Raw genomic sequence first — 27,500 nt, forward strand, 5'->3', positions numbered from 1 at the left:
TAATTCACACATCGCACACTTCTTCTCAATCCTTCTCCTCTTTTTTTGTGTGAGTCTTCAGTGCCTCATCCTCCGCTTTCTACTTCTTTCTTCTTCCTCCTTCTTTGCTTCTCTCCCTTTCTTTCTTTCTTTCTCTCGTTCTTTCTTTCTATCTTTCTTTCTTTTCTCTCTTTCCCCATATCTCTCTTTCTCTCCCAATGTCTGTATGCCTCTCTCTCCTCTCTCTCTTTTTCTCTCTCTCTAACACTCTCTTTCTCTCTCTCTCTCTTTCTCTCTCTCTTTCTCTCTCTCTCTCTCTCTCTCTCTCTCTCTTTCTCCTCTCTCTCCCTCCCTGTTCTTGTCTTCCTCTTTCTTCCTCCTTCTTTCTTCGCTTCTCTGTCTTCTTCTATTTCACTTTCTTACTCTCTCCCGCTACCCCTCTATTCCCATTCCTCTCTCTCTCTCAATCTCTCTTTTCCTCCCCCTCCCTTTCCTCTATATATCTCCATCCCCTCTCTTTCTGTCAATCCTTCCCCAACCCATTTCTTTCTTTTACTACGTTCTTCTCCTCTCCTCACCCCTCTTTCGCCTGAACTGATTTTTGGGGAAAAAAGACGACATATCTTTGTTTCCCAATGTCCATCCCTCGCGCTCTCACTGCGTTAGTGTTTTAGATTATTTTGTGTAAAAAAAACCCGTTATTCCCCCCCCCCCCCCCCCCCGTCCCCTGCCCCTCTACGTTTTTCTGTTCATCCCTGTTTGGGATGCCTTTTAAAGAACAGTTTTCACTCTCATTTCGTCCTTCAGTTCCTTAGTGTTTCAGATACCTTCTTGAAACACAGTTTTACTCTTTTCTTTTTATATCTTTCCACAATCCGCAAAACTGCAAAAAGGAGATATCTCGCGTTGGTATCGAGAAGGAGGCTACGCCTCACCAGCAGATACCATTTCTGAGCATCTTCAGCACTCATTTACCTCCCCTGTCCATGTTTCTGCGTTCCCTCCCTTTTTTTGTGTTCAATAATTCTCTCATGTCCATTCTCACAAGCTTTTCTTCTTCAAACAGAGAAGGGACGAAAACGAGACGCACAAAAATGTCGGGAGTGAGAGAAAAAAAAACCCTAACGGTGGTAGTGATAGTGCTCGTGGGTGCAAAACAAGCAAGGAAGAACCGCAACCGCTGATGTTCCACGGCGGTGGTGGTTGCCCCCCTTTGGCTCCACGGGCGGTAACTCACTCACCCTCTCCTCGTCTTGTGACAGTTCATGCAACTCTCGATTAAGCCTGTGCCAGGATTGTCCCTTCCTGACAAAAGGGCCCTCGCACGGGCGATATTTACCATTTATTGATCTGCTGGCATCGAGATGTGATTCCAGCCTTCCTCCTCAACAAAAACCTCCGAGTAGGCGCGAGGAGACGCCCTGATGAATACCTCCCTCCGTCCTTTCGTCTTCTCTCTCTCTCTCTCTCTCTCTCTCTCTCTCTCTCTCTCTCTCTCTCTCTCTCTCTCTCTCCCTGCCCTTCAATTCCTTATTTCCCCCAGTCTTCTGGCTTCTGAAAACCGCATTGTCTCCGCCGGCTTCGGCCGCGCCGGGTCCTGTGATGGGCGTTTGCCATCGTGCATATCAAGCGACGCCCGGCTCCTTCTCCCGACTGATCACTTTGGCGGCGCAAACTATATTATCCCCCAGTGACAAGGCTGTTTACCCACGCTTAATTAACACACAGAAACAGCGACAAGCGTGTGATTATAGCTGTCAGTATTGTCGGGCGAAGAATAGCCCTCCGCAAGCAAAAGGGGGACCCGCTCTGGTAGGAATAAGAGAAGAGAGAGAGGGATGATGTTGTGCGGACAATTCACAGGCAGGGTCGACGGTCGTCGCGTATTCCAAAGACAGCGTTGAAAGCTTCGTGACGGGCTGTGACATCAGGGGGAGCTGGCAGCAGTGACGTACGTCATTCCTGTGACGCCGGGTCGATCCTACCAACCTAGGGGAGACAACACACACACACACACCTACGTCTTCTGAATGTTGAGATGTCCACCAATCAGTTCGCCTGGCACCAACAACGTCTTTTCTTTTCAGCTTGTTTTCAGATCAAAACCGCCAAAAGGGGGTATCTCGAGCAGCTATTAAGGAGAAATGCGGTCCTCTGCCAGACAGAGTGTATCGGTATCTTCAGTATTCATTACCCCTCCCCCCAGCGTATATCCCCTTCCCCACTTTCTCTCTCTCTCTCTCTCTCTCTCTCTCTCTCTCTCTCTCTCTCTCTCTCTCTCTCTCTCTCTCTCTCTCTCTCTCTCTCTCTCTCTCTCTCTCCCCCCCTGTATTAAGGGTTTGTATAAGGGACAGGTTGTAAGATTAGGCTTTGCCTAAAACCTCTATCCTTTGGTAATAAAGTTCAGTTTCAGTTTCAGTTTCTCTCTCTCTCTCTCTCTCTCTCTCTCTCTCTCTCTCTCTCTCTCTCTCTCTCTCTCTCTGTCTCGCTCTCTCTCTCTACCCTCTCTCTCTCTCTCTCTCTCTCTCTCTCTCTTTCTCGCTCTTTCTCACTCGTTTTCTCTCTCTCTCTCTCTCTCGCTCTTTCTCTCTCTCTCTCTCTCTCTCTCTCTCTCTCTCTCTCTCTCTCTCTCTCTCTCTCTCTCTCTCTCTCTCTCTCTCTCTCTCTCTCTCTCTCTCTCTCTCTCTCTCTCCCTCTTCCGTCAGTGACAAGATTAAGCCAGTCGTTCTTTAGTTCTGTATTACTGCTGACGAAACCTTTAGTTTATACAGCAAAATGACACTCACTTGAAACCAAAACATCTAGCATTTCCACACACACAAAAACACAACGATTTGTGTCATATGTGCTAGCTTTTGAGCAAATGGAGTAACTTGCCAGACGCCAGCCACTAGATTTTCAATTTTAAAGTCTTAGGTATGACCCGGCCGGGGTTCGAACCCACAACCTCCCGATCACGGGGCGGACGCCTTACCACTAGGCCAACCGTGCCGGTAGATATACAGATACACACTTACTAGACATAAATACATAAATACTAGACATAGATACATAAATACTAGACACCGAGATAAAAATGTATAGAAGACAGAAATACGGACAGACATACATATTTGTGGCAGAGGATAGCGAAGAAGAAGGCTAGCGCAGAAAATAACTAAAGCCCAAAAGACATCACACTAGCTCTGTGTAGGACTTAATCAAAATGAAATAAAACAAAGACAAACACAACAAAAAAGCAAAGAGCCGAAAAGAACAAAAACAAATAAAACCAAAGACAATGAAACAGACAAACGACTTGGACAAAGGCTAAAATAAAATCGTTTACCTTCGAGAAGGAAAGCAGAAGAAAGAAACTAAAAGAAGGGAGCGAATATAAGTCGAGCCATTGATTCCGACATCTGTTGTCTTCTGAGTACCCCCTTGTCAATAGCAGGGCAGATGTTGCCAGAAGTACAAACGTGCACCACGTGCTTAAAGATACTCTCTTTCACTTGTAAACTGATCTTTTAAACCAGTATTTTACATGTACACCACCTCATATTTGTCCAGGCTTTTACAGGTCAACAACCACAGATTTGTACAGGGTTTTAACATGTAAACCACCTCAGATCTGTCCAGTCTCTTACATATAAACCATCACATATCTGTTCAGGCTTTTACATGTAAATTACTACAGATCTTTACAGGAATTTACTTGAAATCCACCTCAGATCTGTCCAGTTTGTTTACGTGTAAACATCCAAACATGTGTCCAGGGTTGTACATGTAACTTACCACAGTTTGTTTACGTGTAAACATCAAAACATCTGTCCAGGGTTGTACATGTAACTTACCACAGTTTGTTTACGTGTAAACATCCAAACATCTGTCCGGGTTGTACATGTAACTTACCACAGTTTGTTTACGTGTAAACATCCAAACATCTGTCCAGGTTTGTACATGTAACGTACCACAGTTTGTTTACGTGTAAACATCCAAACATCTGTCCAGGGTTGTACATGTAACTTACCACAGTTTGTTTACGTGTAAACATCCAAACATCTGTCCAGGTTTGTACATGTAACTTACCACAGTTTGTTTACGTGTAAACATCCAAACATCTGTCCAGGTTTGTACATGTAACTTACCACAGTTTGTTTACGTGTAAACATCCAAACATCTGTCCAGGTTTGTACATGTAACTTACCACAGTTTGTTTACGTGTAAACATCCAAACATCTGTCCAGGTTTGTACATGTAACTTACCACAGTTTGTTTACGTGTAAACATCCAAACATCTGTCCAGGTTTGTACATGTAACTTACCACAGTTTGTTTACGTGTAAACATCCAAACATCTGTCCAGGTTTGTACATGTAACTTACCACAGTTTTTTTACGTGTAAACATCCAAACATCTGTCCAGGGTTGTACATGTAACTTACCACAGTTTGTTTACGTGTAAACATCCAAACATCTGTCCAGGGTTGTACATGTAACTTACCACAGTTTTTTTTATAGGAATTTATTTGAAAACCACCAAAGTTCTGTCCACGCTTTAACATGCAAACCATCACAGATCTGTAAGCTTACAGGCTTGAATGTGAAAACCACCACAGATATGTCCAGTGTTTTACATGTAAACTTTTACGGATCATTCCAGTCTCGTACATAGGATACGAGCATAATTCTATTTGGACGTTCACAAAAATCTAAATCTTGGTTGTGGGTTTTTTGCTTTTATTTTTGTGGGGAAAATTTGCTGAATTAAGGTCTCACATTGAGATAATTTATAGGTGTCAGCTACAAATGTAGCCCCGCAACTGAACAATCACACAATCCATCCAGGCCGTATGCAGTGGCCCATCCCCCATCCAACCCCCCCCCCCACCTCCTTTTAATGTAAGACCCCACAATAAAAGATTCCCTTTCTTTTAAGAGACTGATTTGTCAGATTTCTGTGTTTTTATAACCTCTGTTAATGATTTTACTCCCATTCTTATGGACCTGAATCAGTTTCTCAGATGTTTGAAGGTCCTATAAGGGAGGTTCCACGGTTAGAGCATGTTGGCATTTAGAGCATGAGTCAAAGAGGAACCCCACGCGGGTTAGGGGGAAGAATTTACCCGATGCTCCCCAGCATGTCGTAAGAGGCGACTAACGGATTCTGTTTCTCTTTTTGCCCTTGTTAAGTGTCTCTTGTATAGATTATAGTCAATTTTTGTAAAGATTTTAGTCAAGCAGTATGTCAGAAATGTTAAGTCCTTTGTACTGGAAACTTGCATTCTCCCAGTAAGGTAATACATTGTACTACGTTGCAAGCCCCTGGAGCAAATTTTTGATTAGTGCTTTTGTGAACAAGAAACAATTGACAAGTGGCTCTATCCCATCTCCCCCCTTTCCCCGTCGCGATATAACCTTCGTGGTTGAAAACGACGTTAAACACCAAATAAAGAAAGAAAGTCAAAGAGGAGAGATAAATAGGATATAGGCTGTTGATTTAAAAAGGTAAGAATTTGATTGATAAAAGAAAAAAGACCGATGAAGATTAGAAGGATGCTCCCTGCCTGAGAAAAAAAAGGCAAATAAGAAGGGTAGTAGCAACCTGCATGCAACTGAGGTAAAAAAATAAAAAATAAAAATAAAAAATAAAAGAGTCAAAGAGGAAGAATAATGTTAGCCCATGTAAACGCCTGGACAGATATGTTGGAGTGTTACACAATCGTTCACACGAGAGGGACAGTGTCTTTAACCTGTGGACACCTTGTCGATACTGAACAATGCCCTACCCATAAAACTTTTACAACCCCCAAAAAGACGCGTGTAACAATGCCTTTCTCGTCGATATTATCCACTTCAGCATTTTCGATTTTTGGTGTTGTTGACGTCACAAGTTGGTCGGCTGGACAAATGGCGGGGTGAACAGCCCGCTCTCTGTAAAGGGGACTAAGAATGGGATAGATGTGGTTTCAAAATCAATTATGATAATCGAAAAAAACAAAAGTCTTGGTATTCTTAAAACTAGCATTTCGTCCAGGGCTTGATGTTTTAGTGGGGGTTTCTTTTGGGTGGGGGGGTGGGGGTGGGGGGGGTGTATATGATATCTTTACGTGACTGAGGGAAGGGGCCCTATGTTGGGACTCTTTACACTCTTTATAGAAAAAGGTCAGTGTTGTTTTCAAAGTGATTGTATTGCGTGGAAGAGGCATACCGAAACAATTTTCCAGTGAAATAGTCAAGAATTATCGCCATTTTCTGTTTTATCTGAAAACAAAGTTTCATTAAGAATACAACAAATTGGCATTCGATTCGAAAAAACCATATAAACAGATAAAAGTAGTTTTAAAATTGCGGTGAACAAGAGATGTATTGCTTTAAGCATTGTAATCAAAGCAAATATTGATTATATGACAGTGCTAATCCAGACATCAAAAAAATTCCTCAAGATAAGTGCAGTTTCCAAATTTACGAATTAATCTTACTCTTAGATTCTGAGATTCTGAGAGTTCTAGAATCCAAACTTCGCAATACGTACAGTAACTGCAGTGTTCAATAGCAAAGTCTGAAAGGAGGGCTCTTTAGATAAGCGCTGTAAAAATAAAAGAGCTTCAGATAAAAAAATAAAAAAATAAAAAAAAGCAACCTGCAAGCAAAATGGCGTTAGTTCTGTTAGTGCTCGCCGTAAGATTGACAAGACTGCACCTTCAGCCAACCTTAAAGAACTGTGCGACCCCTAAGCTGAGCACCCCAGAATCAAAGAATAAGGTATTCAGTTTCTCTATGCTACAGACGCACATCGCTTGGTGTAACCGAGCTTTTATCTACCGCATCAATGTAACATCTCCTTATCAAACACACACACACCCTCCTACCCCAACCCGCCCCCACCCTCGTCCCTTCGAGCTAAATGGTATAGGCACCTGTCACTGTCACAGAATCAAATCAACTAAATATGCTAAATAGATAGAGCTAAATTTGAAAGGATGAGGCCATAATTATACTATGACGGCTTACTAGCGCCAAAATCTGGGGTTACAATTTTCACTTTAAACATTTTAATCATCACATGTTTTGTGTAATTTACAGCGATGATGTTAACCTACCGTGTTAACTATTAATTTAAAGTTTTGGCCACGGCGTTCTCGCGCCAGAACCATAACTAAACATGATCACATAATAACTAAAATCATCACATGACATTTTTATTTCCTTACGTGAAAAGTAAGATGTTCAGTTCTGGCCCGATTCCCGACATGACGGATCACCAGAGCCAAAAATTAAAATTAAACTTATCTGGGGAGTAAAAGGGTAGTTTTTATAGATAATTGTACTTTTCTCATTAAATAATAAATTTTACGTGAATATTTGTATTATCTGGTTTTGGCGCTAGTTAGTCGTGTTTATTTGAAAGTACAAAAAAACAGTTGGGTTGGGACGGAATGGGGTCGGAGGTGAGAAGGGGATAGATACATTTATTTAAATTTTATTTTGCCAGGGTTTATAACATTATTTTTAATCCGCGTTCTCACGCAATTACAACTTCAATGTATTATTAATATAAACTCAATTCATTCATATCACCTCCACATATAATAATTTTATAGTCAGGCCCCTTCCACTTTCCATCTTCGGTATAAACATCGCGTTTTCATTGCGGAAGACTTAAAGTCTAACAATCAAGTCACAGAAGAAAAAATGTCGACAGGGTATGGCCTGGTATTGAGAAAGCGTTGAGGGTGGGATCGGGTGGGGATGTAGAGTCTAAGAGAAGAAGGGGATGGCCGGGTATTGAGAAAGCGTTGAGGGTGGGATCGGGTGGGGATGTAGAGTCTAAGAGAAGAAGGGGATGGCCGGATATTGAGAAAGCGTTGAGGTTGAGATAGGGTGGGGATAAAGAGTCTAAGAGAAGAAGGGGATGGCCGGGTATTGAGAAAGCGTTGAGGGTGGGATCGGGTGGGAATGTAGAGTCTAAGAGAAGAAGGGGAATGGGGTGAGGGAGGAGAGCTAATGAAGGGGGGTGGGGTGCGATATACGGTTCAAATCTTTAATGAGTCTGGCACTTCCTGTCAAAGCAGTCAGACTTTGTCATGGTGTGTGCTGGGATCTCTACCGTTCAGTGCGTTCATAGATAAGCCTGGTGCTCCGCGTATACAAGCCAGCCAATCACCACACTGGGAAAACAGAGAGCAAAAAAAAGAAGAGAAACGAGATATAAAATGACGTTAAATCAGTATTTAAACGAGGCGCATTAACGCACGCATGCTCGCACACGCACACACACACACTCACACACACACACGCACGTACACACACAGACACACACACACACACACACACACACACACACGCACGCACGCACGCACACACACACACACGCACACACACACACACACACACACACATACGGGTAGCTCAGTTGGTATAGAGCACAGGACTTGTGGTCACCATGGTGACGGGTTCAAATCCAGGCCGCGACGTCGGACACGGGTCAACTCTATGTGCAGACTCAGAGACAGTATCCGTGTCCCACCCCGTGTCACCACAGTGGCACGTAAAAGACCTCGGTCTTTCTACCATAAGTGCATGGATAAGCCAGTTAGGATAAACTTTAGAACAACTCAACACATAGCAATTAAGAATGATAATAGAACTAATATAAATAGAATGATAATAGTCACAAGTTAGCCTCTCTAAATGGTAGATTTCAACATTTTCTTAAGAAATGAATACCGTCACAGAAGTTATATCACATGCTCTGTGGCTCACGCCCACTTAAAAAAGAATCTAAACACTCGAAATGTTTGAACGATTATTGCGTGTGTGTGTGTGTGTGCATGGGGGGGAGGGGTGCTTCATTATTTTGTTATTTATTGATAAGCCCGGTGAATCTTATGGGAAAGAAGATAAGAGTAAGTATCAGAAACGGTTAAATGCAGAACTGATTCAGTGCATGTGTTAAAAAAACAAAAACTATTTCTGATTTGAAGAGGACTGCGAAAGTGATTACACTCAGAAGCTTATTACCCTTTGGCCTCGTTTTGAACGCTCGCGTCTGTGCGGTTAGACTGGTGCATACATAAAGATATCTGACCCTCATCGTCCAATGTTTCAAACGTCGCTGTTTTTATCGTGTATGCTTCCGCTGTAAGATTACGGCACGCATTGGAGAAGAATATGCGAAGACAGTTTGCATACCGTGCTTGTAGTTATGTGTCTGGCATTACATTTATCCAGGTGTACTCACGGGCATCCTGAACTCAGAGCGCACTCGCTCACATGCATTTATTAGCTTAAAGAAACACTCTTTCTTGTGGAAAAAGTTGGGCTCACCACCTCAGATCTCGCCAGGCCTTTACGTGGAATACTACCAACTCTCCATTTGGTCACAACCCACAAATCAACACACCATCAAAAAAACAAAACAACAAAAACAAGTCGCGTAAGGCGAAATTACTACATTCAGTCAAGCTGTGGAACTCACAGAATGAAACTGAACGTAGTCCGCCGCTAGTGCAAAAGGCAGTGAAAGTGACGAGCCTGTTTGGCGCGGTAGCGGTTGCGCTGTGCTTCATAGCACGCTTTACTGTACCTCTCTTCGTTTTAACTTTCTGAGCGTGTTTTTAATCCAAACATATCATATCTATATGTTTTTGGAATCAGGAACCGACAAGGAATAAGATGAAATAGTTTTTAAAACGATTTCGGAAATTTAATTTTGATCATAATTTTTATATTTTTAATTTTCAGAGCTTGTTTTTAATCCGAATATAACATATTTATATGTTTTTGGAATCAGAAAATGATGAAGAATAAGATGAACGTACATTTGGATCGTTTTATAAAAAAATTTTTTTTTAACAATTTTCAGATTTTTAATGACCAAAGTCATTAATTAATTTTTAAGCCACCAAACTGAAATGCAATATCGAAGTCCGGCCTTTGTCGAAGATTGCTTGGCCAAAATTTCAATCAATTTGATTGAAAAATGAGGGTGTGACAGTGCCGCCTCAACTTTTACAAAAAGCCGGATATGACGTCATCAAAGACATTTATCGAAAAAAAGAAAATAATTTCCGGAGATATCATTCCCAGGAACTCTCATGTCAAATTTCATAAAGATCGGTCCAGTAGTTTAGTCTGAATCGCTCTACACACACACACACACACACACACAGACAGACACACACACACACACACACACACACACACACACAAACACACACGCACACACACACACACACACACACACAAACACACACACATACACCACGACCCTCGTCTCGATTCCCCCCTCTATGTTAAAACATTTAGTCAAAACTTGACTAAATGTAAAAACCTGACCGCTTGTTGTGGTAAGTTGGAATTTATTAACGAATGTATTAAACAATCCCCATTGTGCAGAGAGCGTTACCAGGCCGCTCAGGTGTTTAAAAAAAAGTTACTAAGAGGAGGGATGGTCTTATCTCAGCCTGGCCAGATCAGAGACGGTGAGCTGAACTGTTTTCGCTTTTAAAGGAATGGGCTTTTAACACACACGTTCTGTATTTTTGTTCCTGGTCGACAAAGTGTCATCATTGTGAATTGCTTGCTATGATATACTAACATGTGTCTAAGTATGTAAACAAGTGTGGTATTGATGTGGGTTTCTTTATTTACAATAAGATTAACGTCATTCTTATTTGTAATTAACGTCAGCCTGATGACGTCACCTGATTTGGCTTGCATATTTGTAGCTGAAACATGAACAACAACAAAAGAAAAACTACATCGAAGATCCGCCAATAACAGAAACAAGAACTATTTAAATTAACGAATTTTCAATGTATGTAAAACACAATCTGAATCCGAATTTCAACTGCACAGGTTAACTTTCTGATCAATACAAAAAGCACAGCACCCACCCCCCTTGCCGAACCCCCCCCCCCCCCCCCCCAACCCCCTTTCCGTTTCTTTCCAAGACATAATGATTTTTCTGGAAACATTTCAAAGTTCAGTGATTACTGTACGAATACACATGCACTTCAAGTCCCCCCCCCCCCCCCCGCATGAAAAGAAAGAAAAGAAAAGACTAACAGAAACTTTGAGAAAAGAATCTGATAGTGTTTCTCCATAGAGTCTTTCTTCGTTCTTGGCCAGAGAGAAAGGGAGACAGAGAGACAGAGAGAAAGAGAGAGGCGGCCGAGACACGCAAGCAACAATGGGTGCAGCACATCCAATTTGAAAAGCTGACAAATGAAATGAGGACCCTTCTCCCGTCCGTCTCCAAAACAGCAGAAATATTGATGGTCTCGGTTCGCCCAGCTTAGCTCCTGTCCTTATTGCATGCGCTGCCAAGATTTCTCCTCTTCGTCCTCACAATGGCACCTGTCTCTGTGGTCTTTCTTGAAACATAATTTTCCATTGAGTGAAAAACATCTTCAAATGTTTAAAAAAAATTGTTTGCCTTGCCTTGCCTTGCCTTGCTTTAACACTAACAACAGGGAAACTAAACACTATCCCTTGTGTGAATGAATGCAAATGCGCTAGTACGCTATCATACAGGAACACACACAACTCCAAATGTAGGTTCCCTCCACTGTATTATTCAGCTATGACAACATACACACAAATACACACAATCATGAACATAAATGTTAGGTATTCAAAAATCAGGTACTCACAGGTTTGGATGCAAAAACAAAGCAAGATTACAGTCTCGTGCACAATTTCACTAACAAAACACTCTACCCTTCACTTACTGTAGAGAAATACACAAACAGTCCGTGAACTCACAGGCACACGATATCTACTTTACTGGTATCGAATCACGGCTCGTGTGTAGTCAGAAAAACAGTTACAGTTCATATTCCGGGAGACTCAAATCACCGTCTGCTCTGCTTACTAAACACTCATTATATCTTATGTACTTAAGATCTTATAGACATATTTTAACTCTGTTCATACACAGAATTACACAGCGTCTATGGCCGTTCACTAGGAAATGTATCAGGATACTAATTCCTTCCACTGGCGACCTCGGTCTACTCAGTTCTTTTCGTCCTGTGACCTCTATGGTCCAACTATATCGACAACCATAACCTTGCAATAACTTCGCGAAATCCCGTCGAATTTCAGCTATGCTGATCTAGAGTTACGATACTTCGGCGGATTCTCAGATCCGTCACCCTTGTCATCTGGGCACTATCTCCCTCTCAGACCGGTTATACGACGCACTGCACAACATAAATAGCGGACATCTTGTCTTAGATATCGGTCTGCTATGTTTACAGTTTACAGTGTTAGTCGATTCAACTTATGCGATAAACACTCCAGCGATATTCGAATGCTTATTCCATTTACCTGTTAAGTGCTTTCCTGTCGCATCTATCCGGGCTTCCTCCCTCCCGGCCGATTACTTGGGCAACCTCCAATGTCCAAGGACAGTGGTAAAGTGTAACAATACCCTAGTTGCGATTTACAACCTCAACTATCCCCGGTCAGTGAGCTGAACTCACAGTGCGTGCCACACACTTTGCTATGTCACGCTATATCTCTGGTTAGCGCTCTAAAAGCGTGGAGGATATCACTGTCAAACTTTGCCTGTTACAGTGTTATTCGTGATTTCCTTCACACCTTGCTGCCCTGGGTGTCACAGTAGAATCAGCGCATGGTCCTGTAGTGGGTACCATCACACTGTGACATCAGAGGCAACGAAAGAGCAGATACGCTAGCCTGAGAAGAAGTTCAACAGCAGACTGACAAGCTGGGCTGATGTGCACGAACAAATTACCAACCGGATGGGAACCAGCCGCGAGATATATGGGATTGATTAATTTTCAGGTTTGTTTGTGATTTGAGCAAATCCAAACCCGCGGCTGGATCTCACCCTTTTGTTTGTTTGTTTATTTGTTGCTTAACGTCCAGCCGACTACGCAGAGCCATATCAGGACGAGGAAGGGGGGGATGAAGGGGGCCACTTGTCAAGCGATTCCTGTTTACAAATGCACTAACCCATTACTTGTGTCCCAGCAGGCTTTAGTAAAACTAAATTAATACCTACTGGAAGATTACCAGTTTCCAGTATGTTAAAATAGGCTTAACCTATTTACTGCTGGACTTACATCAGAACACTAACAGATTAAACTATACATGAATCGCGAGACAAGCGGCAAGAGAAGAGATTTTTGGAAAAAATACAGGTGAATGAGCAAGAAGGCAGAAAAAAGAAAAGAATTCATGAAGAAAAAGAGAGCATGACAGGAAAGAGGAACCAAAAATCTACCTAACAGCAAACTAGAAAGCTCCTGCGGTTCCAAAAACAGGAGGGGCCTTTAATTTCATAACCGCAGTGCCCCACTGCGGGAGGATCTCACCCTGTTAATATATTTCTCGTCCACATTAGCCCAGGAGGCTCCAACCATCACCAAGGCCCAAAGAGGGAAGACCTGGCAGCTAGCTGTGCCATCTTTGATATAACCGAAAAAAACAACTGCCACAACCTTCCAACATGACAACTACAATGCACTTATATCTAACAGGTGGAGAACACTATGGGGCCCCGATAGCTCAGTTAGTACGGCGGAACACGGGTTCGAATCCGGGCCGGGACGGACACGGGTCAACTCTATGTGCAGAATCAGAGACGGTATCCACGTCCCATCCGCGTGTGACGACTGTGGCACGTAAAAGATCTCGGTCATTGTGCCATGAGGGCAGATGGCTAATCACAAATAAACACGCACATACCTGCTGCTACTTTTCCATCAAAGATTGGACAAAAATGTGATGAAAACTTTAAAAACGAAATGGTATGATTTTCGTTCAATATGCCACACGCCAGACATGAACCAGTTCCTGTTGTAGTCATCCCTGACCGCTTCCTTAGATGGTTGGCGCGACCACTGTGTCAGTATTCGCGGTCACAGGATATCTCTGTATTTAACGTAAATACCGGACAATAAATCGCCAAGAGGTCAATCAAACCGATGTTAATGCATTTGAAAATGTCCGTATCTTATCAAAGCGCGCCCAGTCTGGCCGTGAAAAGCTCTAAAGAAGAACGTTTTATTATTCTAATTTCTAATTTGATGCGTTTAACCGCCAGCCCTTACCTTGCGAGTGGCGATTTTGTTCGATGTATGTCCGTATGTTCCTCGCCTTTTAGTACGTATAAAGCTTATTTCCGGTTGAAAAATCACCCGGAGCGACCACAGTTGTATATATATAAAATAAAAAATAAAATAAAAAGAGAATATATCATTATATGTGCCTCCCCTCAAGACAGGCCCCTCGGTACCAGACACTCCCCGTCCCCCAGTCTTCAGTCCCCATCTTCTTGTTGCCATTGTTGGCGCGGCTTCCAGAATGGGACAAGACAAAAGGGAGGCTGTCCAATAATCGCATTCTTCAGCCCACTGCCCACAGCCCACAGTCAGAACAAAGCCCCCCTCCCCCTCCCCCTCCCCCTGTCTCTTCATGCTCCAGGGGGCTGAAGGTCTTCGACAAAGCCTGCTTCATTCCAACACTGATCCTGGGGGTTCCAGAGAAGCTGGGGACTGCCTGAAATTGTGTCCTGCTGTTATGTGTTGTAGAAACCACGACTTTCACGTGCTGGGAAACCCTTGTGACAGTGTTGGAGCCAGAGTAACCGAAAGTGCACTGTCGGGTCAACTGTACTTTATTCAGATACCAATAATTTTTTTTAGGTGTGTGTTATAATATACATACATCTGCCTGCTTGTCTACAGATATTTGAGAAGTGGTGAGACCAAATTTGACCACTTCCGGAACAGTTCGAAAAGCTGCTTCGGAGGAGGCAACATGCCCCATGTATCGCCCTGGCCCTGCTTAGCCTGTAACCGCAAAAGATGCCAGTTGTCTTTCCAAAAGTTAAACGAATGTTATGTGTTTCGTTTCTAATCTCAATATGATTACAAAGAGTGAGGCAAGAGATGGCTTAGCATGCAACATGACATGAAAAGAGTGAGCACTTAGTATTGAAGAGTCTCCAAAGGCTTAGTGAGCCACCTTGTGTTATTTGCATCCCTCTCTCTCCCTCTCTTTCTCTCTGTCACACACACACACACACACACACACACACACACACACACACACACACACACACACACACACATACACACGCGACTCTCTCTCTCTCTCTCTGTCTCTCTCCCTATCTCTCTGGCTCTATCTCTGTCTCTCTGTCTATCTCTGGCTATCTGTCTTTCTCTTTCTCTCTGTCTCTTGTTTGTCTCTCTCCCTTCTCTTTCCGCCTCTCTCTCTCCCGCTCTCCCAGTCCCCCCACCCTCCACCCTCTCTCTCCCCCTCTGTAAGTCCAAGGCTGACACTTCTTCACAAGGCGACAGTTTTCGGCAGGTCCCGATGATTCCCGTATTTCCTTGGTATTGACCGGTTTGAATCACCGAAAATGTCCAATACAACTAGCACCTCTCAGACAATGGCTCAGAAGAAGACGGCCCCCTTATTCTTTGGGTACACAAAGCATCCCCCTCTTTCTTGCCAAGCTTGTGGTGAACCGAGAATGGTCCTCTTTGTGACAATGAGTCACAGTCTTTGAATGGGTGCAGCCATGTATGTGTCTCGATAGGTCTTTTTTCGCTGGCTTCGATGGTCGTAAATTGCATTGTTAACATCATCTTGTCTGAGTTTTGCCTTTGAATGGATGAAGCCATGTAGGTGTCTCGGTGGGTCTTTTTTTCGCTGGCTTTGATGGTCGTAAACTACATTGTTAACATATTCATTGTGTCTGAGTTTTGTCTTTGAATGGATGAAGCCATGTAGGTGTCTCGGTGGGTCTTTTTTTCGCTGGCTTTGATGGTCGTAAACTACATTGTTAACATATTCATTGTGTCTGAGTTTTGTCTTTGAATGGATGAAGCCATGTTGGTGTCTGGGTAATATAGGTCTTTTTGTGTGTGTGCTGCCTTCGATTGTCGTTAACATCTTCGTGTCTGAGTTTTGTCTTTGAATGGATGAAGCCATGTATGTGTCTCGATAGGTCTTTTTTTCGCTGGCTTCGATGGTCGTAAATTGCATTGTTAACATCTTCATCGTGTCTGAGTTTTGTCTTTGAATGGATAAAGCCATGTAGGTGTCTGGGTATCATAGGTCTTTTTTGTGTGTGCTGACTCTATAGCCGTCTACTGTATTGTTAACATCTTCATTGTGGGTTTGTTTTTGAATGGATGAAGCCATGTAGGTGTCTGGATAATTATGATTAATTATAGGTCTTTTTTTGCTGCCTTCGATAGTCGTCCACTGCATTCTTAACATTTTCGTTGTGTCACAGATATTACATTTCGTTAGACGATGCATCAAAGGTGCCCTCATCTAATAAACAGGCACAAAAATGTAGATCGTTGTTTTCAGAAGAGAAATATATTACCACATGTGCAAAACTAGATTTTTATAAACTAAAAAAACAAGAACAATGTCTTTTTCTCGTTCCCCAAACAAGTTTGTTTCTGTAAACAAGCTTATGATTTGACTATCCTATAATCTTACAGTAAGATGTAACACAAGTATGTTAACGGATTCTACTCTACATTTTTTTCACATTAATATGGGGCCTGTCGGTATTAAATTGATGCAAAGGATTCTTTCGCATCAGATGTTACAAACGTCAAGACACGGTTGTACACACTGCAAATCACACCGTACAATAAAACCATTTAAAAACATAATTATCGTAGATGTCAAACGGTTATCGTCTCCTGGGTGGGTTTTTTCTAGATAGTATCCAATGCTCTTTTAGTCATTTCAGAATAAATATATGTGAACGCATTCATTGTTGTGACATTTCTTTGTCATAAATATATTGTTAAATGCTTCTTATAATTCTTTCTTCATTTGACCCAATGTATTACTACCTATATACATTACGGCGTCTAAAGTAGGAAACATTAGGCTCTAATCTTTTAGACAAAAGTTGCAGTTTTTTTGTTTTTATCTTTCAAAGAAAGCACTTATCTGAATGAAAGACTCAATATTTGACACTATACGATAGCAACACAGTCATGTTGAGACAAAGACGGGATCAACATCCACCACATTATCCCCTTCCCCACTCACCTCAATAAAAGCCAGGGCTTTACACCCGGTAAAACATTTCTCTTTGATGTTCAGTTAAAAGCCTTGCACAATTGTATACGTCATCTCTCGGCTACTTATCTGGCCCTTTGTCTCGCTTTCATCCGTCTTCGAACATCCGTCTCTTTCGCGCTCTTCTGCAATCAAGTTCTTTACAGAAAAGCCTGCCATTACTTCGTTCAAAAACTTGGACACAATGTGATGAACGTCATGCTTTGTGTATGTTGTTTGTTTATTATTTTGTTTGTTTGTCGATAAGTTTCTTTGTTTGCATTTGTGTTTTATATGATTCGTAAGAGCGATTTACATCTGTGATGCTCTCGATCCCCTGACTGAAACAAAGCTGAAACGTTTGCTTTCACATTAGTCAAACGTTTAGTAGCTTTCTTGACTACCCAAGTATTCGCACCTGTTTTGTTTCTGATACTTTGTCAACTATTCACAGGTCTTCGGTTGATGTTAGTCTGGCTATCTTTGTATTTGCGCTTATGTGAATGCACGTGAATACATAATTATCTATGAATGCGCATGTGAATATGATCAACATACGAATTGATGTTTTTGTATAGACGAGGAACCAAATCGGAAAAAGACGCTTAGTTAAGGAGTTTAATGCACAGTCGGTACTCCTGGGCAAATTTGATTTCATTTGACAGACAAATGCAGCTTTGTGGAATAATCTTCCAGAAAATATACGACAAACGCAGTCAGTTGGTGAATTTAAAAGATTTTTGACCAATGGAGATGTTGTTGTTCCACAGTATTATTATTTAGGCAACCGCAAGGCACAGGTATTTCACAGCAGGTTGAGATTAAATCTGAGCGATTTGCAACAAGACCTTGTTAACCGACACCTCTCTGATAATGTAGAATGCACGTGTGGAGTACGCCCGGAAGATGCTGAACACTTTTTGTTACATTGTCCAAAATTTACAGAACATAGAACCATTTTATTCAATAGTCTGCCAACGCACGTTCTGGACTGCAAAACACTTTTGTTTGGAAATACTGATTTAACTATATTTTTGAACACGAAAATATTTTCTGTTGTACAAGATTACGTTATGTCAACTGATCGCTTCGGCTGATATTATATTAACAGTGACTGCAATAGATGTAGCAAAGCATTCTCTCTCTCTCTCTCTCTCTCTCTCTCTCTCTCTCTCTCTCTCTCTCTCTCTCTCTCTCTCTCTCTCTCTCTCTCTCTCTCTCTCTCTCTCTCTCTCTCTCTCTTTTTATTTGTATAAAATATTATGAAATATTTTGAAAGAAAAGGGTTGAAGTTATCACTTGTTCGCCATGTCTTGTTATCAGAATGTGTATTGATTATCAGTTTTAGAACGTGTCCATAAGCAGTCTGCTTGTTAAGGTTCTTAATGTTGTTCCTGTTTATAACGTGTATACAAGAAATTAATTTTTAAAAAAACACGCTTAAACCAAATGCATATAGTCTCTGAAACAACCTTTCTAGGTGCCCAAAAGTGGCAGCAGCTAAACGCAATTTTAAGGCAAAGTAGCCAAATTATTTTGAATAATACAAAATAGCACTCTGCATCGGGTATTTTGCATACAAAATACAGAATAGTTATGATAGGCAGACTGACAGAGACAGAGACTAAGACAAAGATACAGACAGAAACACAGACTGAGAAAATCAGAGACAGGCAGATAGAACCACACACACACACACACACACACACACACACACACACACACACACACACACACACACACACACACACACACACACACACACACACACACACACACACACACACACACACACACACACACACACACACACACACACTCACACACCGACGATTGCACAGATACGCTCAAGACTCACAGACACAATGACACAACACATAGATAAAGTTAATCTCAGATCACCTACCCAGCATCCAATCCTTACCATAGCCAACCCACCCCGATCCCCCGCCCCTTCCTTCCATCCTTACCCCCCTCTTGTTTTGCCATCTCACAAAGGGAGGCTACTCGCTCACTCCGCCAAGGGTAATCTCCCCTAAATGGGGGACAAACAATAGCGGGGTAAGATTGGTGGTCAAAAAAAGAGCGTCGCATCAGCATCTCGACCCGACCACCCCTAGAAACGGTACACTGGCCTGGTATTGTGTGCAACAACGCCTTTTGTCCTATCAGACACAGCACTGCACTCTCACGGAATGCGTTGCTTGCTTGGTCACTTTCCAATGGATCCGGAGTTACTGAGACGAGGACAGCGATACAGATACAGTGAAACCTGCCCTGGTGACCGCCTCTTGATAACGACAACCCGTCCCGTACGACATGTCCTGGATAGCAATAGAGGTTGAAGGGGCGATACAAAAAAACATTAACCCTTGCGACCCCCCGAACAAATCCCCGACGAGGTTCTTTTCAATATACTTCACCCTTCCATAGCGACCATCTGTCTAAAAGGACCACTTTTGGATGTTCCCTTAAGTGGTCGGTTTAGACAGATTCGACTACTATACCTCTCTTCTGGAATAGAACCATCACGCCAACCGTCATGCAGAGATCTGTCCATATTGTTAAATTAATGTTCTAACTGAGCGTATTCTACTTCGTGCACAGCTATAGTTGGATTTTGTGTGTGAATTAATTTCGCAAAAGCCACTAGTGGCGTTTAAAACAATTAATTCATTAAAAAAAATCAATTCACCACGGCAAGCAGTCAGGGTGTACATTTTTGGTATGTGACCAAGTGGAGGGATGGTCTGATCCCATGTAAAAGCCTGGCAAGATCTGAGATGGTGAACCGAACTGTTTACACGAGAAGGAGTGTTCCTTTGATGATCACCCTGTAAATTCGGATGCCTTTTTAAATCGTTAAACATCCAGTATTTTTTTTACGGGTGGTTTCATTTTCTTTAGAAAATAAAATCGGGTGTTTACCGATTCAAAAAGACATCCGATCTTGCAGGATGATTCTTAACTGTTTTCGTGTGCGTCGCTGATTTTTGATGTGTGAGGAAGGAACAGGTATGGAGAGCGTTGGATAGATAGATAGATATATGATGCGTTTTCAAATTACTCCTCTCCAATGCAGTGTCAGGAATGTGATGACGAAGGTACTTAGGAGTTGAGAACACAAAAATAACAGGCAGGCAAACTAGAAAGCAAGATAGCTTAAGTTTATGGACAGTTTACTTATCAACTTGTGACAAAACGAAACATTAAACAGAACATTAAAGTGGACAAACAAGATACACAACAACAAAATACAATTATACTGTGATTTATCTTTGATTTGTTGTAGCTTCCAAACTCAGGCAGAAAGCTGTAGGTGACAACGCAATTGACAGAAAGAGAACAAAACAGAGGATAAGCAAAAAAAGACTGGGAGAACAAGATACAAATAAGGAGGCCGATCTTTTTCGGATTTCAAACAAACAAAAACAAAACAAAAGACGGAATCTTTGAGGAAAAAAGTTATAGTGGGTTTTTTCCATCGACCAGTGACACAGACACATATACGATACATTTTTTTTTATAAACGAGGATAGTATAGCACGTGCCCTTTTACATACGAAGAGGCAGAGACTTAATTGTTGCTAAAGTGGTCAAGAAAAATAGCACGAATCTTAAGATTTACAATCAAAAATTGCTGGCAGTATTCTAAATCAGTTAACAGTCTCACAAAGAAAGCATTCACTTTGAAACAAAACACAGATTTACACTTTGGAATACATTAACATGTCCAAAGTGGAAAACTGAATAATCTTCAGAATCAAATAGGAAATTGCATGGAATGTCAAATCACATACAGACAAATTAAGAAAAGCAGTAAGTTATGGAAGACACAAAACATGTACGCCCAGCCTAGCACGACTAAACTCTGTGGAAGCGTGCAGTCTCGCCAGTTTAAATCACGGAGTCATCATTAGTCAGACGGGATATGATGGATATAACACGACGGTATAAACGTGTAACAATTGCACCCAAAACTGACAGTAGCGCTCCCTACACAAGTGCAAACGCGTATATCATGCCTATAGACGTAGAGAAACATTTATTACATCGTCTGTAGTCCTCCCCCCCCCCCCCCTCTCTCTCTCTCTCCCTCTCTCTCTCTCTCTCTCTCTCTCTCTCTCTCTCTCTCTCTCTCTCTCTCTCTCTCTCTCTCTCTCTCTCTCTCTCTCTCTCTCTCTTTAGGGCGAGGGCCAGATGTAAAAAAACCCAGATCACTGCTTACGCTATTACCCTCGTTTAATAAAGAATTGTAATTGTTCTTGCTCTCTCTCTCTCTCTCTCTCTCTCTCTCTCTCTCTCTCTCTCTCTCTCTCCGAGTCTCTCTCTCTGTATGTCTGTCTGTGAACCTGTCTGTCTGTCTCTCCCCCCTCTCTCTCTCCCCTCTCTCTCTCTCTCTATTTCACTATCTCTATTTCACTCTCTCTCTCACCCCCCCCCTCTCTCTCTCTTTTTCACTCTTTCTCTCTCTGTTCTCTCTCTGTTTCCGCAGCCGCTCAGGCAGGGGCAAGACAGAAGAGCTCCTCCCTCAGTCCGCCCCATCCCTTACCTCCCTTATTCCTTACCTCCCTTCCTCCGAGTAGCGGGCCAAGGAGCAGACAATCTTCATATTTCACGTGCGGGGAAAATGTTCATTGTCAGATATGACAGCAGATAAAGCAATCCGCTGTCGCTCTCTGTCGGCCGCGAGCAAATTTGCAGCGAGGGAAGTATTTCTCACTCATAACGGGAGATTTGCCATGGAAATACAATGCCGTTATTAACCACTTGTATTCATACACTTACTCGCTGGTAAAGAGGGGATAAATCGCCGTAATGGTGGCGGAAACATACACATTGCGCCATTGCCATCATTGATTGCTTCTCCAGCTGCCGTAAAGCAGACCGCTTCCTGCTCGGGGACTAAAAGGGACAAGATAATGAAAACTCCGGGCGGGTATTCCTACGCTTGGCTGGGGAGATATGTGCTGTGTTCTGCCTGAAAATGACAGATGTCCCGCCGTAGCTTACCGAGGGTGATAAAACGTCCCAAGTAATTTCCCCTTCTGTCTTAAAACACAAATGAAACAGAAAGACTGGAGCGGTAAAGAAAACGCCCCTGACGGGTTTTAGTGTTGGGCTGTTATGTCGTGTTTGCTTTGAAAGTAAAACAAAGTGCCAAGTCTTGGAAAATGATAACTCCGGAACAAGGTTTATGTTCGGGAAGATTTAGCTGATCAAGATAGGAAGGAGAAGAAGAAGACTGACTGGGGTCTCCGCTCAACAAGAATTCAGTCTTCGCGGGTCAACAATATTTCACCAACCTTTGGCAATCATACTTCATTAGAACCCGAGCGCCTCATAAAAGGGCGTAGCTCGAGTGTAAAAAAACACATTTGTTGGAGGGAAAAATGGTCCCTAATTTGTAAAGAGAAGTTCTGGAATTGCTTTGATGACAGTTAACCGAAAACCAGGGAGATAAAAAAAGAATAACGAGTAAAACGATTAACATCTGAAAGGAGGAAGGCTTTGAAGAACAAACACTCAGCAGAAAGTTCTCGTCTAGATTTAAAGCGCTTTGATTTTTCTGGGGATGACGCTACATTAACTTTTCTTCAAAGCGTTTAATAACGATAAGAGATGGTTTGTGTTTTGAACATAATTGATCAGACGAACCCGCTGCAACACAAGGCGGCACGCGAGAACGCGATTCAAAAGATTGATACCAATTAATAGTTTTAAAGAAGAAAAAAATCCGCACTTTCGATTCTGGAAGCCGTGAAGCATGTAAAATATCCTCCCTTCTTCTGCGGCCGAAGAAGCATACGAAATGTCAAACCGCACGGAAGAGTTTTTGTCGTTTCCCGACAGAGTGGATCAGAAGACGAGACTGACTTTAAAAAAAATGGACGCCAAGAAAGAAAAAAATGGCTCTTTTGTCCTCTGCCTCCTCTTTCTGTGCTTGCAGTCCTTTTTTCTTTTAGAGGGAGAGCCCTTTTTAGAACAGGCTCTATCTCTCTTCGTCATTATGCTATTTTGTCGTTAAAGGCATAAAATGCAAAAAGCGAATGATGACCCGCGTTTTTGTTGTGAGCCTTTCAGCGTAACATTCGTTTTCATGGTGATGAGAAAGGGAGAAAAGAAGTGGTGGAAAGGGGAGGAAATCCTGTTCGCACTTTCCGCAATCAACATGTGGTGGGCCCAGCAGTTTCGGCACGCCACGCTCGTAGGGGAGATGCGGGCTTCAGGTTCCATGCAATTTGATGTCTCGCGACACTTTGCAATGGGCACAACATTTTTCCACTGGAGATAATCCCAGAAAAATCAGTGCTGCATTGCATGCATACTGGTGAATTTAAGCTTACATTGTTGGGCAGTGAAGCAGAAACAAGATTTGTTGGATGTCCAGAAAGTCCATGAAGACACTAATAGGAAGTAAGGCAGTATCTCAAGTCGAATTTTGCTAATATATTAGTAAATAAAGCAGTTATTTCGTTGCAAAACTCGCAACCACACACAAACCACTATTGTATCGTATCTATTTTGTTCTTCATAGGCTGAATTCAACACAAAAGCCCGACAACGGCCTTTGCCTAAGTTTGGGCCCGGGTTTGCTAATATTTGGTTCATGATATGTATTTTGAATAAACTTCTGCTTAAACCAGAACAATAAAAGTTAACTGGTAATGACTTCAATGTTAAACGTTAACTCGCCATGACCTCAATGTATTTTAAACTTCTGATTAAAACTGAGTACCAGAGCCCAGGCATAGATCAGTACAGGCTGCTCCCATTAGCTTCAATCCTAGTTTGTCCGATGGCTGCAAGTCTTAAATATCTGATGGCTGCAAGTCTAGAATGTATGATGGCTGCAAGTTTAGAATATCTGATCGGGCTGCAAGTCTAGAATATCTGATGGCTGCAAATCTAGAATATCTGATGGCTGCAAATCTAGAATATCTGATGGCTGCAAATCTAGAATATCTGATGGCTGCAAGTCAAGAATATCTGATGGCTGTAAGTCTAGAATATCTGATGGCTGCAAGTCTAGAATATCTGATGGCTGCAAGTCTAGAATATCTGATGGCTGCAAATCTAGAATATCTGATGGCTGCAAATTTAGAATATCTGATGGCTGCAAATCTAAAATATCTGATGGCTGCAAGTCTAGAATATCTGATGGCTGCAAGTCTAGAATATCTGATGGCTGCAAATCTAAAATATCTGATGGCTGCAAATCTAAAATATCTGATGGCTGCAAGTCTAGAATGTCTGATGGCTGCTAGTCTAGAATATCTGATGGCTGCAAGTCAAGAATATCTGATGGCTGCAAGTCTAGAATATCTGATGACTGCAAGTCTGGAATATCTGATGGCTGCAACTCTAGAATATCTGATGGCTGCAACTCTAGAATATATGATGGCTGCAACTCTAGAATATCTGATGGCTGCAAGTCTAGAATATCTGATGGCTGCAACTCTAGAATATCTGATGGCTGCAAGTCTAGAATGTCTGATGGCTGCAAATCTAGAATATCTGATCGGGCTGCAAGTCTAGAATATCTGATGGCTGCAAGTCAAGAATATCTGATGACTGCAAGTCTAGAATATCTGATGGCTGCAACTCTAGAATATCTGATGGCTGCAAGTCTAGAATATCTGATGGCTGCAAGTCTAGAATATCTGATGGCTGCAAGTCTAGAATATCTGATGGCTGCAAGTCTAGAATATCTGATGGCTGCAAGTCTAGAATGTCTGATGGCTGCAAGTCTAGAATGTCTGATGGCTGCAAGTCTAGAATGTCTGATGACTGCAAGTCTAGAATATCTGATGGCTGCAAGTCTAGAATATCTGATGGCTGCAACTCTAGAATATATGATGGCTGCAAGTCTAGAATATCTGATGGCTGCAAATCTAGAATATCTGATGGCTGCAAATCTAGAATATCTGATGGCTGCAAATTTAGAATATCTGATGGCTGCAAGTCAAGAATATCTGATGGCTGCAAGTCTAGAATATCTGATGGCTGCAAGTCTAGAATATCTGATGGCTGCAAGTCAAGGATATCTGATGGCTGCAACTCTAGAATATATGATGGCTGCAAGTCTAGAATATCTGATGGCTGCAAATCTAGAATATCTGATGGCTGCAAATCTAGAATATCTGATGGCTGCAAATTTAGAATATCTGATGGCTGCAAGTCAAGAATATCTGATGGCTGCAAGTCAAGAATATCTGATGGCTGCAAGTCTAGAATATCTGATGGCTGCAAGTCTAGAATATCTGATGGCTGCAAGTCTAGAATATCTGATGACTGCAAGTCTAGAATATCTTATGGCTGCAAGTCTAGAATGCCTTGAGCCGTGAAAAAGTGGCCCTGGCTTTTACGCCACCTTGCCGCGGTGTGGTGCACAACGTCTTGAAGCAAAGCATGGCCAGGGTCATGGGGGTAGGCAAGGGGCCGGGGAGATGACAGTGTAGCCAGGGCAAAGGGGGGTACACGCAAGGGGGGATGGCTAGCTCTGGTCACATCGATCCTCAACAGAAACAAGAGTCAATCAGGCAAAAAATAATTTGACCTGTTGGCGAAGATAAAAGTCAGGAGCAGTAATGGCGACTGGGGTCCTTTATTACCGCCCCTTTTCATCACCTGTCCTCTAATAAAAGGGTCAAAATTGAGCTTTCTTGTCAGGCGCCCACTCTTCACAAAAGAGAGAAAAGGCGGCTAAAGGAGAACGGAAAAAGGAGAACAGAAAAAAGGGGAGGGAGAGAAGAGGAAAATAAGGAGAAGGGACCTGCTCTTCGACTTTTCTTTTAATTTTGTTGCAATTTCTCGCGATTCTTTGGCGCACGCTTTTGTCCCGTTACCCTGCCAACGGCACAGGCTGGCCGAGACTGTGTTAAGTGTAAAGGCATGTGAAGTTTTGACATCAATTGGCACCAATGGAAAGGAAATGAACTCCGTCATAAAAGAACTCCCTCTCCCCCGTGCAAGGGAGGCTACTCACCACTCGGCGGAGACAGGGCCTCTCGAAGCGCATTGGAGCCGGTCGCTTTGTTTCCTCTGCGATTGTGACCTGCGCAAATTAAAATTGAATGCGTCAGTAACAGGAATCGCCCAGTCGCCCGCACCCCGGCCCTGCTGTTGAGCTAAAAGCCCCAATCTGCACAGCGGCGGGGCTAATTCGGCCCCAATAGGCCTGTCATGTAAGGGCGAGGGGCAAAAAAGCCAGAGTGCTGAGATATTGGACAGGCCAGAGGGAAACAAGTCCAGAGTCGGGAGGATGCCCACAAGTCGCTGGCCGTGCCTCTGCAACTAAAATGGTCTAAGAGAGAGAAAAAAGTTTTACACATTTTTTTCTTCTTCTTTTCTTTGAGTTTTCTTTTCAACCCGCTTTTGTGAAAGTAAAACTCAAAGGTTTTATAGATTTTTTTCTTTCTTTCTTTCTTTCTTGAATTTCTTTCTACCCCTTTTGTGAAAGTAAATCTCGAATGCCAATTTTGGGAAGGGTGGGAGAAATAAGTGTTAGGAAAGGAGAGAGAAATAATGAGATGGCCTGATGTACTGGCTTGTCTTATACGTCGCTATCCTTTATTTAGAAGAGATGGGGAAGTATGTGTGGAGGAGCGGGATAGTTTCAAAAGTTAGTGCCACTTATTAAACGTTAAGAAAAAGTTCGAAATTGGAAAAGAAGGAAAGAAACAGAACTGAAAAACCACTTATCGCTTGGCACTTGCTGCCAAAAAGATAGAGCTATGTTGCTAACAATGAAATCTTTAAAACCACTTTTAGTTGTGTTATCACGGTATGTTTGCAGGTTGTACTTGACAAAATAATGTCCAACACAAGAGTAAAATGGTTTCTGGATGAGATTGGTTGATATGTGTAAGCAGGAAAGGCCAAGCGCATTGTTTCAAAAGGACCATTACGAGTTGTTCGTTAAATCTAATATTTCTGTTCGCATCGAAGTGCATGTGTCCAAAAAACGTAGCCGAAGATGAACACCATGTCCTCTTGTGCTGTCGAGTACAGTCGAAACAGATTTATAGGATGCACGTGTTTATGTTTATGTTCTGTATCAACTTGTTTTACTTTTACAGATGTTAAGAATGGTCCTCTCATTTTTAAGTTAATTTTATATGACATAAAACGTCGAATGCTGAAACGCTGAGATGTTAGCCGGAACAGCTGTTGTAAGTTGTAATTGTTATCAAGTATTAGTTAACTCGTGTACGTTAAAGTGTACTTGTGTGAAACGAGAAACCGCGCGACTTCCCCCAACTTTTCTCAAACTCTCTGGTTAGTATATATGGGTTAATTGCCACAAGTACAACAAACCCTCCAAAATTCAAAGTCTATATCAGTTTGCATCAACATGTCCCGTCTATCAGTTTTGATTGTCCAGTCATTGGTATGTCTTTGCCCTTATTGTTGTGCTGTCGTCACCATCGTCGCCATCGCCACTGTCATAGTCGTTGTC

General features: G+C 42.3%; 1 protein-coding gene and 1 long non-coding RNA gene across 5 annotated transcripts in view; one reads left to right on the plus strand and one right to left on the minus strand.

Annotated features, from left to right (window-relative positions):
* The window catches only part of LOC138971330 (transcription factor SOX-6-like), a 328,814-nt gene that overhangs the window by 236,170 nt on the left and 65,144 nt on the right, over positions 1-27,500 (minus strand). For all 4 annotated transcript variants that reach the window (XM_070344051.1, XM_070344050.1, XM_070344053.1 and 1 more), the window contains exon 2: positions 26,028-26,096. In XM_070344051.1, coding sequence (XP_070200152.1) covers positions 26,028-26,096 — 69 coding nt within the window. The remainder of the gene's footprint in view (positions 1-26,027; positions 26,097-27,500) is intronic.
* The window catches only part of LOC138971340 (uncharacterized), a 165,043-nt gene continuing 142,601 nt past the window's right edge, over positions 5,059-27,500 (plus strand). The window contains exon 1 of the long non-coding RNA XR_011457222.1: positions 5,059-5,256. This is a non-coding gene — a long non-coding RNA (uncharacterized lncRNA). The remainder of the gene's footprint in view (positions 5,257-27,500) is intronic.

This window comes from Littorina saxatilis, linkage group LG7, assembly GCF_037325665.1.
Source record: "Littorina saxatilis isolate snail1 linkage group LG7, US_GU_Lsax_2.0, whole genome shotgun sequence".
Taxonomy (NCBI): Eukaryota; Metazoa; Mollusca; class Gastropoda; order Littorinimorpha; family Littorinidae; genus Littorina; species Littorina saxatilis.